This window comes from Pteronotus mesoamericanus, unplaced genomic scaffold, assembly GCF_021234165.1.
Source record: "Pteronotus mesoamericanus isolate MK-2021 breed Mesoamerican mustached bat unplaced genomic scaffold, CSHL_Meso_final scaffold_167, whole genome shotgun sequence".
In the NCBI taxonomy this organism is placed as follows: domain Eukaryota; kingdom Metazoa; phylum Chordata; class Mammalia; order Chiroptera; family Mormoopidae; genus Pteronotus; species Pteronotus mesoamericanus.
Window position 1 is genome coordinate 35,955,522 of NW_026555308.1, and position 13,668 is coordinate 35,969,189.

At 32.7% G+C, this 13,668-nt stretch overlaps 1 protein-coding gene and 1 pseudogene across 2 annotated transcripts in view; one reads left to right on the forward strand and one right to left on the reverse strand.

The window, feature by feature from the left end:
* The window catches only part of AP3S1 (adaptor related protein complex 3 subunit sigma 1), a 67,524-nt gene that overhangs the window by 31,969 nt on the left and 21,887 nt on the right, over positions 1 to 13,668 (reverse strand). For both annotated transcript variants that reach the window (XM_054589937.1, XM_054589938.1), the window contains exon 3: positions 10,958 to 11,069. In XM_054589937.1, coding sequence (XP_054445912.1) covers positions 10,958 to 11,069 — 112 coding nt within the window. The remainder of the gene's footprint in view (positions 1 to 10,957; positions 11,070 to 13,668) is intronic.
* LOC129083890 (cytochrome c-like) lies at positions 7,836 to 8,147 on the forward strand (annotated as a pseudogene).

Consider the following 13,668-nt stretch of genomic DNA (forward strand, 5'->3'; position numbering starts at 1 on the left):
ATTAAAATGGAAGGTGCAATAAGGAGTTTCCCACACAAAAGAAGGCTAAAAGAATACACCTCTACCAAACCAGCATTGCAAAATATGCTAAAGGGACTGCTTTAAGAAAATGAAAAGAGTCTATGAACATCCAGTTCCTTTCACAGTCACCAATACTTGATATAACCAATATTTTTAATACTTATTAATCTGATTGTGGTAATGATGTGTTATTTTAATTGTTCCTTTAATATTCGTTGAAACTAAACCTGTTTTTGTATATTTCCTGCCTATTTCCACTATTTTTAAAAAGCTTTAAATTACTTTTTGGTCTTCTTTATCCATTTTTTGATTAAATGTTTGTTGAATTTTTCCCCTAGGAAAAAAAATTATTAACCCTTTTTTAGATGTATGGCAAATACTTTCCCACTCTATTACTTGTCCTTTAACTTTTTATATGTATATTACTATATAGTCTTAAATGTTTAATATAGTCATATTGTCAATATTTTACTTAATAGCTTCTGGGTGTGAATATTTTACTTCAGGGTAAGAAAAATATTAGTTTGTATTTTCTCCTAAAACTCCTTAGATTTTACATATTGTTTTTTAATTCATCTGAATATTTCTTGTATGATGTGTGAAATAGGGCTCTATATTTGTTTTATTTCAAGGAATAGTGGTCCATGCAACTTCTTTGTTAAATAAGCCTTATTTTCCCCATTGATTTGAAATATCAATTTAATCATATATTACATCGTTAGATATATATGTTTGTCTCTAGAATGCTCATTTTATTTCATTGATCTACTTGATTATGGCTGTGCTGGTGTCATGTGGTTTTAATTGCTGAGACTTTATAATGGATTAAACTTTTTAATATTTTATCATGGATTTTGACATTTAAAAAAATAAATAAATAAAATCAATCTGCATTTAAAAAACAGAAAGAAAGAGAAAGAGAAAGAACTCCTACCTTTTGCAACAACATGGATGGAACTGGAGAATATTATGCTAAGTGAAATGTCAGTCAGTGAAAGACAAATACCATATGATCTCACCTATAAGGGGAATCTAGTCAACAAAATAAACTAACAAACAAAATAAACCACAAGCATGTAAACATGGAGCAGACTGAAAGTGACCAAAAGGGATGGGGAAAGAGGACAATGGTGGAAAAAAGGGGAAGGGACTAGACAAAGAACATGTATGAATGACCCATGGACACGGACAACAGAGTGGGAACTGACTGTGGGAGAGGGGGTGGGGGTGGGATGGGTGGAGGGAGGCAAAGGGGGAAAAATTGAAACAACTGTAATAGAATAAACATGATTTATAAATTAAAATAAAAAAGAAATAAAAAGTCTTAAGCCCAAAAATAGTAGGCATAAATTTAACAATACTAACTATATGCTAAGTGATCTAAAAAAATATTTTCTTAGTCAGCAGCAAGACATTCTAAAGCGATCACTGGTTTAGCTCAAACCATTAATCCAAAAACACCACTAAAAATGTGCCAATAAAGCTAGGGAAGACAGACTGCACTTAAAATCAGATCGATCACATTGGAAGAAAAACTATTAATGTAGCCTAGGTACACTCTCCAATATATACCACTGAATGTAATATTCAGAACCTTTAACGTATGGTGTTTGAGGTGTGTATATAGCACTCATCTCAATATATGATTGGATTCTGGACTAGATTTGCACTAAACCTGATGTGGACAGTAATGTATCAATGATGACAATCTTAGTAAAAACAGAGACGTTTACTGTGTATTTACAGATATTAAACTTCAAATTTCAATATGAAGAAATGAAGATTGATGAAAGGACTACCTGTCTTCCATATTTATATCATAATTATTCTGAAAGAGATCACATCAATGAATCTTTTTGTATGATTTATTTCTCTTAAAAAAAGGTTAATGATGACAATAGCTACCATGTTTCGAGTATATACTATTATGACATTGTTATCATTCTAACTGCTTTAAATAAATTATTTAACCTTTCACAGTATGGTAAAAGTACCAAAAGGCAGGTACTTTTAATAGCAACCATTTGCAGAAGAGTAATCTAAAGCAAAAAGTTAACACTAACACAGTTATGTAGTAGGGCTTTTATTAAATTGCAGAAAGGGTTATTGCAGAACCCACATTCTTATCTACTAGGGATAATCCTTCCAAGAAGAATAAAAAATAGTACTTCATTTTTAATGTAGTAAAAAGTTATTATTTAGAAAATTTGGAAAATACAGAAAAAGTATAGAGCAAATTTTTAACTTTTAATACTTCTACCATCCGCATTAACATAGTATTGTGCAAAACAAAAACTGCTCATACTATAGGAAATTTAATTACATTGTAACCCATCCATTAAAGTGATTTAATATGATTTGCATGTTGGATTTAGAAGTCTAAGAAGAACAGGGTTTTGAGTGTGTAAGGCTAATACATCAAATATTAATTTAAAAAATGAAAGTAGCCTCTAATTATTTCTTTCTATGCACAAAAGCTAACCATGAGAACATTTTAAAAAACATACTGACATAAATTGTTAGAATTATATTTAAATCTCCAAGCAAAAGTTGATTTAAAAAATGGTATTTGGCCTTGAAAGGCACTTTATCTTTAATTAAACATGGTACACTTGATGTTTTGAGCATTCATTTAAAACAAAATAAAATGAATAAGAATCTTAGAAAGTTTTCCCTTACAGAGTTTCTGCTAATAAATACAGAAGGCTTAGAAGAAAAAAAAATCACCATTTGGCAACTACCACAATAATAATTCTTTCAGGCAAAAATTATCAATAGATGTTAAAATTAATGGCACAAAAAAAACCCCTATGATTAGAAAAACGATATTTATATAGTCTCAAATTTATTCCTCATAAAATACTTTAAGCACAAAAGGAAAATGGAAGTTTACAATAAACCTGACAGGCAACATCTTAACCAAGGAATCAGAATAAATATCACAAGTAATGGGACAAAATGACATGTACCTCATGATATGACCCATTAAAAAGGAAGTAACATTGCTTTCTTGGTATTTTTTGCCAAAAGTGCATGACCTGATTAATTATTAAGAAACACCAAACAAATGCAAACTGAGGGATATTTTATACAATAACTGGCCATTACTCTTCAAAGAATCAAGGTATAAAAGACATGAATACAAGACAAAAATAAAGAACTATTGCAGAGTGAAAAAGACTTGGGAAACATGAAAAGTAATTCAAGAAGTAAACTGAATTGAATTCTGAATGAAAAAAAAAGGCATTAATGGGACAACTGGCAAATTTTGTACAAAATCCGTAGATCAGACAATAGTACTATATCAATGTTAATTTCCTGATTTTAATCATTGTATTGTGATTATATGGAAGATTTTAAATTTGTGGAATCTGGGCGAATATAAAATAGGGAAGAATTCTTTGTATTATATTTGCCATTCTTTTGTTAGTCTGAAATAATTTCAACATGAAAAGTTTTTAAAAAATTTTAATAAACAAATTGAATTAAGCAAGCTCAAATGGCACTCTCCTCTTCTACATCTAATTCCTTCCTGCAAACCTCCCATTCTACACTGGGAAATAAAGAACTCACCATAAATAGAAACCCCGCAAGCTGAGTTGTTTCCTCTCTCTCAAACCTACTTTTAAGGGGTTTGAAAATTAAATTTTAAGTTGCTTCCAACCCCAAAATTCTAACTTTGAGTACCTGAGTTCCAAAATACTTCCTTCATCACTATAAAATAAATAATAATGTCCACTACATTCTAGGCCCTATGCTGACTGCTTTACATATATTAGTTCTAATTCTTACCACAATGCTGACAAGGTAGGTATGAATATCAGCACTTACAAACAAGAAAACTGGGGATGGATAAGGCTAAGTAATTTGCTTAAAGTTATGTAACTATTAGATGACAGAGCTAACATTTATCTATCTGACTCCAAACACCAATTTGACACTGTGATGCCTCCCAAGAGGACTGTTGAGATGTTAACAAAACATGTAAATTAGAATAATAAGTATCGCCAAATTTAATACCAGGATTTATCATGAAGAAGTAGCAATGTAAAATAACAAAACTAAATTTTATATTTCTTATTGGAAATTAGACTTCTCAAGAAAATAAGGGAAAAAAAAACTTAGGAATGCTGAATCAGTCTAGCAGTGTCTAACTCAATTGTTCACAGAGAAACAGCTCTTACTGAAAAGGAAAATTTTTAATACTCTGATAATATAGTATAGTGTAGCAAGCAGAATTTTTCCTGTGATGCTAAGTACTCTGGATTGCCTGGAAAATAAGCCAGCTGGGCCAGGGCTCCCTCTTTCTCTAGCAGGAGGAACTGCACCTGAACTCATCTTCCCATGGGATCAGGGGTTTATCCCCTCCCACAACCTCCCAGTAAGACAGTGGCAACCTCCCACAGTCTCCAAATGCTAGTCAGCTGAGTTGCCCAGATAATTCTTAAAAACAGGTGGTACATAAACCTATAGAGCCTAAAGCTTAAATAGCGTATGTGTCACTCCCCTGACAAAGGTGCTCTCAAGCTTACCCTTTTAATAAGAGAACAATGATGTGGGGTGGGATGGGGTGAGGCCTCACTTGGCACACAATTCTGTTAGGTAGCACTACTTCAACATAATTTCCTATACAATACTAGGAAGATTAGGGAATATTTCTTCACCTAACTTTCTTGACTTACAAATATCCCCACTTAAGTCTATTATCACAGAACTTGATCACCATGTAGAATTCATCCTAAGTTATCACACACATATAGAATAAAGATTCACAAATTCTTATAAAAGTGAGAAAGTTAAAAGAGCTCATTATCCAATTCAGTTTGTATACTAATAATACTTTATATGCCTTCCTTATAAATATATGCTTTAATGATTATGTTAGCTAAAACCACTAATTACTCTTATGTCAGTCATCTAACCATTAATGAAACGACTTCATTTACAATATCTTTTTTAATGCCTGCCCCCATTATTCTACAAATTGGTATTATTATGATCCCCATTTTGCAGATGAAAATATTAGGGTCAAAGAGGTTAAACTTGCCTAAAGTTATACAGCCAGTACAAAGCAGAACTAGCTTGCTTTTATTCATTGATCTTTCAAAGACTCATGGGGTCTGTAGACAGCATATTAAAAAAGGTGTACTTTACAAGTGAAAAAATTCCAAGTCTATAAAAATTAAGTGATATGCTCAACCACATAATAAATTAGCATTAACAGATACAAGTAAAATAATTTCATAAAAGCTAATCTAACACTAACATAGTAATCACAAATGCTATACATGGAGCTCTTGTTTTTATGTGTATTCTAACAACATGGCCAAAGCATATCTTTCTATATCTAAAGAAAAGTTTATCTGTTAGTTCTCAATTATTTCTAAACTACAACTGAGGGTGATGTAATTGCTATATGTAGTACAGAAAACAATGACAGAATTGGGAATTATCTAGTGAACTTTTAAGTCTCCATTATGAGCTTGACATAAATTAAATGAAGACAATATGACTGCTTATAAATAACTCCAACAACTAACATTAATATTTAATGAACTTCTATTCTCATTCTGTAAATATTTTAACAGTCTCAATGAAGATATGCCATAACAGAAAAAACTCTAAAAAAAGCTTTGGTCAACTTTGAAATTTGCTTACATGGCAGTCAATATCACACTAAAATAGTGCACATAGGAAACAAAATAGAATTACCTTTTTTCCCAACTTATAAAAATTTTAAAAAGGAATAAAAGAAAACAGAAGCTGATTAATCAATTTGGTGCAGTAAGGAATTTACTAACAATGGTTTATCTCAGATTTTATACAAGATACAAAGTCAAATCTAGGACAATATGCATGTCTTAGAAACATGAAATCTTTGCATAAAAATATGCTTCTGTGATCATCTGAATGGTCATTTTTAATATTCAAAATACCACAGCATATATTTAGTAATTATATGTTGATATTTGTTAAGTTTTCTCGATCCATTCTCTAAAGAATATTTAAAAACAAGAGATTTTGATCCAAACTCTCTTGGTTTATAATTTTCCACATTTACTTTTTACATTACACTTGCCTATCTCAAAAATAGAGCCTGAACAATGCAAGAAAATCAGTTCTAAATAAGCTCTGAATAGCTGTTTCATGAAAGAAGCAGAAACAATGAGCTACTTCTTTCCATATTTGTTCATTCAGTGTTTTTAAAGTGACTGACTCATGCATGAGAATTACCTCATGATAATCTTAATGCAACGCAATTAATGCAAGCACATTTTTTATTGTCAGTTATTTTTTAATTTTAGTGGAATATAATAAACAGAAAGTACAAAATATTAAGTGTATACAGAGCTTAACGATTTTCACAAATTAAACACATCAATGCAACCAGCACTAAGATTTTTAAAAATTGCTATTGCATAGCAACCAGTATGTTTTATTTTTCTAGCTAACTCTTCTCTTTCTAATTAAGCTTTAGGGTTTTGATGTCACTTATTTTACAAAGAACGCTAAATGTTAGGCATTAAATACATTCATTCATTCAACAATTGTCTGCTGAGGACCTATTATGTTGCCTGCACCTTTGTATACAGTAGAGATAAATAAGTGAACAAAATAAACAAAAGTCCTGACCCACATACAGCTTACATTCTTGTAAGGCTAAAGGACAATAAACAAGATAAAGTCAATCAAATACTAAATGGTGACAGTTACTAAGGAAAAGAATAATAAAGCAGGAAAGAATTAGAAAATATCAAAGAGAAGGGCCAGGAAATACCATATTGAGAAAGTTGACATCTGGGCCAAGACCTGAATAAATAATGGAGCTAGCCATGGAAATATGAAATGGAAGAACCACCTTGGTAGAAAGATTAGCAAGTACAAAGGCTCTGAGGTAGAAGCATGCCTAATATGTTTGAGGAACAGCAAGGAGGGCCAGTGTGGGTAGAACAAAAGGAAAAGAAGTAGAAGACAAAGTAAGATAAATAGTAGGATATGGGGAGGGGAGTCAAATTCTGTGGGACTTAATAGGTCATTTGCAAGGAATTTAGCCTTTACTCTGAGTAAGAAGAAAAGCCATTGAAACATTCAGAATGGAATAGTTTAAGATGTGACATATTTCAATAGTATCACTTTGGCTGTTTTACTGAGATAAGACCAAAGGGAAAAGACAACGATGAAGCAGAAACATCAGTCAGAAAACTACAGTAATAATCTAGGCAAGAGCTGGTGTTGGCTTGGATCAACATAGTGGCAATTCAGAGAGTAGTAGGTGGTCGTATTCTGTATATACAACAGGATTTGCCAAAGAAAAAGACGTAGGAGAGGTCAGAAAACTGAAATAAATCAACTACAGAAGTAGGCAAGTAAGGTGTTATAGAAGCCAAGTGAAGAAAATATTTTGTAAAGAAGAGAGTGATAAACATTCTTAATCAAATAAAGGAGGACTGAAGAAAACCTTTGGATCAGTAATTGCAGAGCTGAAAACCTGATGGGAGTGTGTTCAAGATAAAATGGGAAAAGAAAAAACTGAGACATTGTATACATGTATCTTAAAAGTGTTTTTGCTGTAAAGGGACGGAAAGAAATGAGGCAGTGACTAGAGAAGGAAATAGAGACAGGACTTTTTTTAAGATAGGAGAAAATATTATAGGTTAGTGGAAATGATCTAACAGAGAGGAAAAATGGGAGTGTGTTCGGTTGCACCAACACCAGTATGTAGGCACAGAATCAGTGTGTCCTTGGACTTATAGCAGGGTGTCTGGCTTTTGAGTGGGAACCTCTGTGTCACATGCCACAGGAGTGATTTAAAAATGGGTGATGTTGAGAAAGGCAAGAAGATTTTTTTTTCAGAAGTGTGCCCGGTGCCATAATGTGGAAAAGGGAGGCAATCACAAGACTGGGCTAAATCTCCCTGGTTTATTTGGGAGAAAGACAGGCTGGGCCCCTGGATTTTCTTACATGGATGCCTACAATAACAAAGGTATCACCTAGAGTCTACACAATGGAGTATTGGAGAATCCCAAGAAATACATCCCTGGAACAAAAATGATCTTTGCTGCATTAAGAAGAGTACAGAAAGGGCAGACTTGATAGCTTATTTCAAAAAAGCTACTTACCAGTAATAGTTGGCAACTGACTTACTTATTACAACAAATGTCTCATGACTTTTTTAATGTATATCACATTTAAATTCATCTCATACACCATAATTCAGATCATGAATAGCTAATAGAACATTTCTTTTGGGTAGTCCTGATTTAAATAAGATTAGCTTGTGGTTAAATGAATATGATCAGCTTTTTGAACTTTGATGGTAATTTCTGTTAAGAAAGTGCTATCACTGTTTTCCCCCTCCAAAAATATGATTGGACTTGATTAGTAATGTTTGACTTTTCAGGGATGGTGAATGCCATCTCAAAACCAACAGGAGATTGGTTTTATACTTAGACTTATAGAACTAGTTATATTAATATGTTTAAATACTGAGGAAATACATTCACTATCTCTTAGAACAGCACCACTCGTGGTTCAAGTTGTGTTCATTAGCCTATTAAAAAGACAGGGCTAAAGATAAGCTGAAAGTGTCTGTTTTATCTTTTTTGTACCCAGTGATGCCAATTTAATTAAAATTCCCTGTATCTAAACTGTTGCCTTTTATGTAATGAAAGGCATTTTAGTGTAATTTGTGTATAAAATCAAATTAAGAATATTTAACACTTCTCACATTTTATATATAACCTATAGGGTCAGATGCTTTTAAAATTCAGCATGACAAGATATAGTAGCAAATTTTGCTTGTGAATTCTTTAAGTCAGACTAAGTTATAATTCAGGACTGTCTTGGACAGCATTTGAAAAACTGTAGAATTACTGTATATATATGGTAATGGTACTTTTACCAACTCACTAAAAGGATTAAAGTAGAGAATAGATCATCAACACAAAATTATAAATTAATGTGTTCATAAGGCTTAAGATAATTAAAAATGCATTCACAGGTCAATCAACAAATAAAACAATAAAAATAACATAGGGGAAAGAGGGAGAATTGCTAAGGAAATGTGGAGAAAACTATGATATAAGTGGGCAAATTGGCCTTAGCTAGGAGTATAGTGAGTTCATCTCTCATAGAAGAGAGAGTAGAGTACATGGACACAGATGCAGAGTCTGTGGGAGTTCTCTGATTGCTTAAATTTTCTCAGTGAACTAAGAAGCAAGATGCCAGAAATGCTAGAGATTTAAGGAGAGAGGAGAATGTATCAGTAGTTGTCTAGAGTATGGAACAGTGAATGAACCAGGGAATTATAGTTTCATTACTGGGTAGCATTAAGGACTCACTGAGGTTAGGGATCATAAATTTAGAGTAAAGCCAGTAAGTACAGTTACAGTCATTTTCTTTTTTTTTTCCCCACTAAGTATGTTCAGATGTATAGGTAAAGGGAAGGAATTGAATATATACAAGGCTATGATTATCATGACTGACCACAAAATTTAAGCTGAGTAAGGAAAGTAAGACATCAGGAACATCAGGGACAGTGAAAAAAAAAAGATTTAAAAGACTTAAGATCACAATAGGCTCAAAGAATTGTTGGAGTAACAGAAATTGTGATATGAAAGATAAGTGGCAGAAAGTACAAACTGTGAAATTGAAATGATAGAAAAACTGAAGTCTGGAAAAAGACAAGATCTAGAAATGAGTAGTGAGGTGAGGTAGAGGGCAAAATTCATTGGATAAGAGGAATTTTACATTTGAAGACACCAGTCCACATGAACATCGAAATCACAAGCAGTAATGAAGTGAATGCAGTGAATGAGTCTCAATGAGTCTCCCGTTTCTGTACGTAATGTAAGCAAAGTTACTGATTGCCTTTATTGTGAACTATCTTCTCCAACAAGCTCGTCTAGTAAACAGCCTTGGAAAATAGTGTCTTCCTCCAAAGCAAAGGGTAGCTTTACCCTTTGAAAATACTCTCTTTCTCCGCTTCAGGGGCAGAAGACATGCTCAGTGTCCACTATAAAAGATTCCAGTTCCCCAAGCTTTGGGTTCATCTGCTATTACTCAATCTATTGTCTATGCAGGTATCACATGGCCCTTTTCAAGTCACACTTTGGAGATTGGGACTTGAGGACCCAGTATAAGCAAACGCTGTTCTTTGGCTACGCTTTTGCTGTTAGTAAGGAAGTCCTTTGTTTCTGGCTCAGAAATCTCTTGTCTTCTGCCAGGATCCATGAAATTGTGGTAATTAACTTATTAGCTTGCAGGTAGGGTAAAATCTCAGACCCTTAAAAGTTGTTCACAGTATCTCCAATGAATGGAAGGTAGGAATAAAAGGTTACTGAAACAGGATTGGTAGAAGGTGGTGTAGTTTGATAACATGAGATAAAGCTTAGAGATGTTTTTAAAAAGATAATGGTCTGAAAAAAGCAGAACACCTCCAGGTTCAATGGTATAAAGAAAGCATGACAGAAAATGGTTAAGACCGGCGAGGGTTGCATGTAATGTCATCAGGGAAACCAGATTTAACCTAGAGGAAAAAGGTGAAGTTAATATTAAGAGAGTGAAGAATAAGAGGAATTTGCTGATGAGTGACCTTGATCTCCAGGGACATTAGGGAAGATTTTCAGAAAACAGAAAGGGGTGCTTTTTGAGGTCAAACCTGAATATACCTGGTAAGAAATCTGTAAGTCTTGGGCTTGTGGCGGTGACTTACATGAACAAGAAAAAAGGAACATAATGAAATTAGCTGTGATTAGTCTTAATCGGAGTGAGTCTATGTGTTTTTCCATCCCTCTTCCCTCTTTTACCCATCCAATATCTACTATGGAACACTTCATTTCTAACCAAACAAAACATCATTTTAGAAAATTTACAACATGCAAGTTTTTTCAAATGTCAAAATTGTTATTTAAGATAGAGGCAAATGTTAACTTACTTGAATTAGATCTAAAATGCCAAGTTCACTTTCTGAAGAATCCACACAGAAGACAAAATATAATGTTGCATAATGTCTATAAATCAGTTTGTTGTCAGATCCTCCAATTAATCTAAATGAAAAAACAAAACAATTGAAACACTGTAAGAACAAAATGAAAGACATTTTTATTGGCTACAGCAAACTGACAATTGGCTTAAAAATCTTTTTATGAAATGAAAGGTAACATTTAATGGCATTGCATTCAAGTGAACTTGTATCAGAGACTAAGTAAATTAAGATGGTTTTTTCTTAAAAAATGTTAAGAGATGCTAGTGCTTAATTTTAATTCATTTTTTCATTTAACTATCAACTAAGTACCTACTGAGTGTCAGGCACTGATAGTGGGTAAGGAGCAATAAATAAACAAATAAATAAGGAAAAATTATCAGAGTGGAAAGCACTACAAAGAAAATCAAAATAGGATAATACCATATTGATGGATTTGTTTCTTCAGATTAGATGTTAAGAGTAACATTTAGGCCAAGATCTAATGATGAGACAGCCATGACAAAATTTAGAGATCATTTCAGGCAGAGATAACAACTAATAAAAAGACCATTTCATCAGGAACAAAACACAGATGTTCAGGGAAGAAAAAGACAGCCTGTACACAATGAAAGATTAGCAAGCAATGAGGTCAGAAAAGGGGAAAAAAATCAGGTCATAGGGCATGTATAAGTGTTCACTAAATTTAATTCCATAGGCAACAGCAAGTTAATAGCTTAAGACTGATTAGCAACCAGAAAAAAAAAAAAAAAGCCATTTCTTCTTAAATTTGGACAGATTTCCCAACAAGAGCTCCAAAAATACATTTTGTTTTGAAATATAAATGCAAAAAAACCCCCAACCCTGCACTAAGAGATACTCAATTACTTCATCAAATGTTTTTATTTATATTGATTAGTACTATAGCATTGAAAAAAAAATCTTTCCAAGCATCTTATATTTTCCTAAATAGTTTAGATATTTCATAGTTAAATTTACAACAATCAGTTCATGCACCTTCTCAAAAGACCCTCTATCACTAGCGCGCGCGCGCGCACACACACACACACACACACACATCAAGACTAAATGTAATTGAAGCTAGTTGAACATGAACAAGATGGGAAAATTGCATCTATTATTTACTCAGTAAAAGTAACACTGAATTCTAATTCTGTAAAAACAACTTCTCTAAGTATACACTGTATTTATATTTTCTAACAGCAAAAGGAGAAATAATCTTTGACAATTTTTTTACTATGCTAGATATGTTTCTAGAAAAGATTCAATTAAAAATATTCACTTGAAAAGATTGAATATTTCAATCTTAATTGAATCAGAAAAGATTCAATTTAAAGATTATGCACTTTAAAAATTCTCTGAAATTATTTTTATAGGTTATGATTACAATTGCTCCTTGAAAGAGACAAAAAAAGGTGGCCATGAAAAAATTTAGAGGAGAGCATTTCAGGCAGAGGTATCAACCAATAAAAAGGCCATTTTATCAAGAACAAAATATGGATGTTCAGGGAAGAAAGAGACAGCCTGCACACAAAGAAAGATTAGTAAGCAATGAGGTCAGGCTTTACTTCCTCTGGAATCAGCAATTTAGTGTTTGTCTTAAACTTTTGTTTGGCTGTTTTAAAAGAAGACCAAACTTTTGGAAGTTTTAAAATGGATATTAATGTTATTAAAAGAAAACCAAGATATTAATATGGCAAATATATATTTTGCCTTTAAGAAATAATTTCATCCTTAAACTACAGTACAATACTGATAAATACTCATACAAATTCTTGTATGAAATGCAATACAACATATAAAACCACAGACTTCTAGGAATCTTCTTAGTTCAAAGACCTCATTTTACACAGGTTAAAAACTGAGGTATTAATACAAAAATTTAAGTTACCTGTTCAGGAAAACCAGCATGCTAGTGACAAAACTAGGACTAAACCACTAAACATGTAACTTCATCTCTGATGCAATATTTGCTTTCTACTTTTTATAAGGTTGGAAAATAATCATCACAAAGTCAACCCATAATTTCTAGTTCAAACAGTGCCCTGGTTAGATCAATTGAGTTCTTCTACATCTACCACATGCAGGGCACTATGCTGGATGATAAGTTTCTTATGAGATAAGAGATTAAGAGGCTGATGGGAAGGGAGGTAATGGTAATGGCAAAGACAACTAAACTGTAAGTTTACAAGAAATAAGAAAAATACAATTAAAATATAAAAAGAGAAAGCAGGTGCACCTGTCTCAACTATTAAATTGGAAGGCTTGAGTTAATGGCAAAATTTACAAATATTTTATCAACTTAATGGCAGCATGATACAAACTTTTATAAAATGAAAGTTAACTTTCTACATAATAAAAAGTAATTTATGTTCAAATAAGAATGACTTCGCTATTATCCTATTTTTCACAATGTGTACCATATACCTTAAAATACTAAAGTGTAGTTTTCTCTAACCTGTGATTATTCATAATGGGGCTCAGTTAAAGTTTAGTCTTTGAATTGTCAATGAGGAGATATCTTGTTAAGAAATTAATTATATGGCCTTGGCTGGTGTGGCTCAGTGGATTGAGTGCTGGCCTGTGAATCAGAGTGTTGCTGGTTCGATTCCCAGTCTAGGGCACATGCCTGTATCGCAGTAGGGGGCGCGCAAGAGTGACCA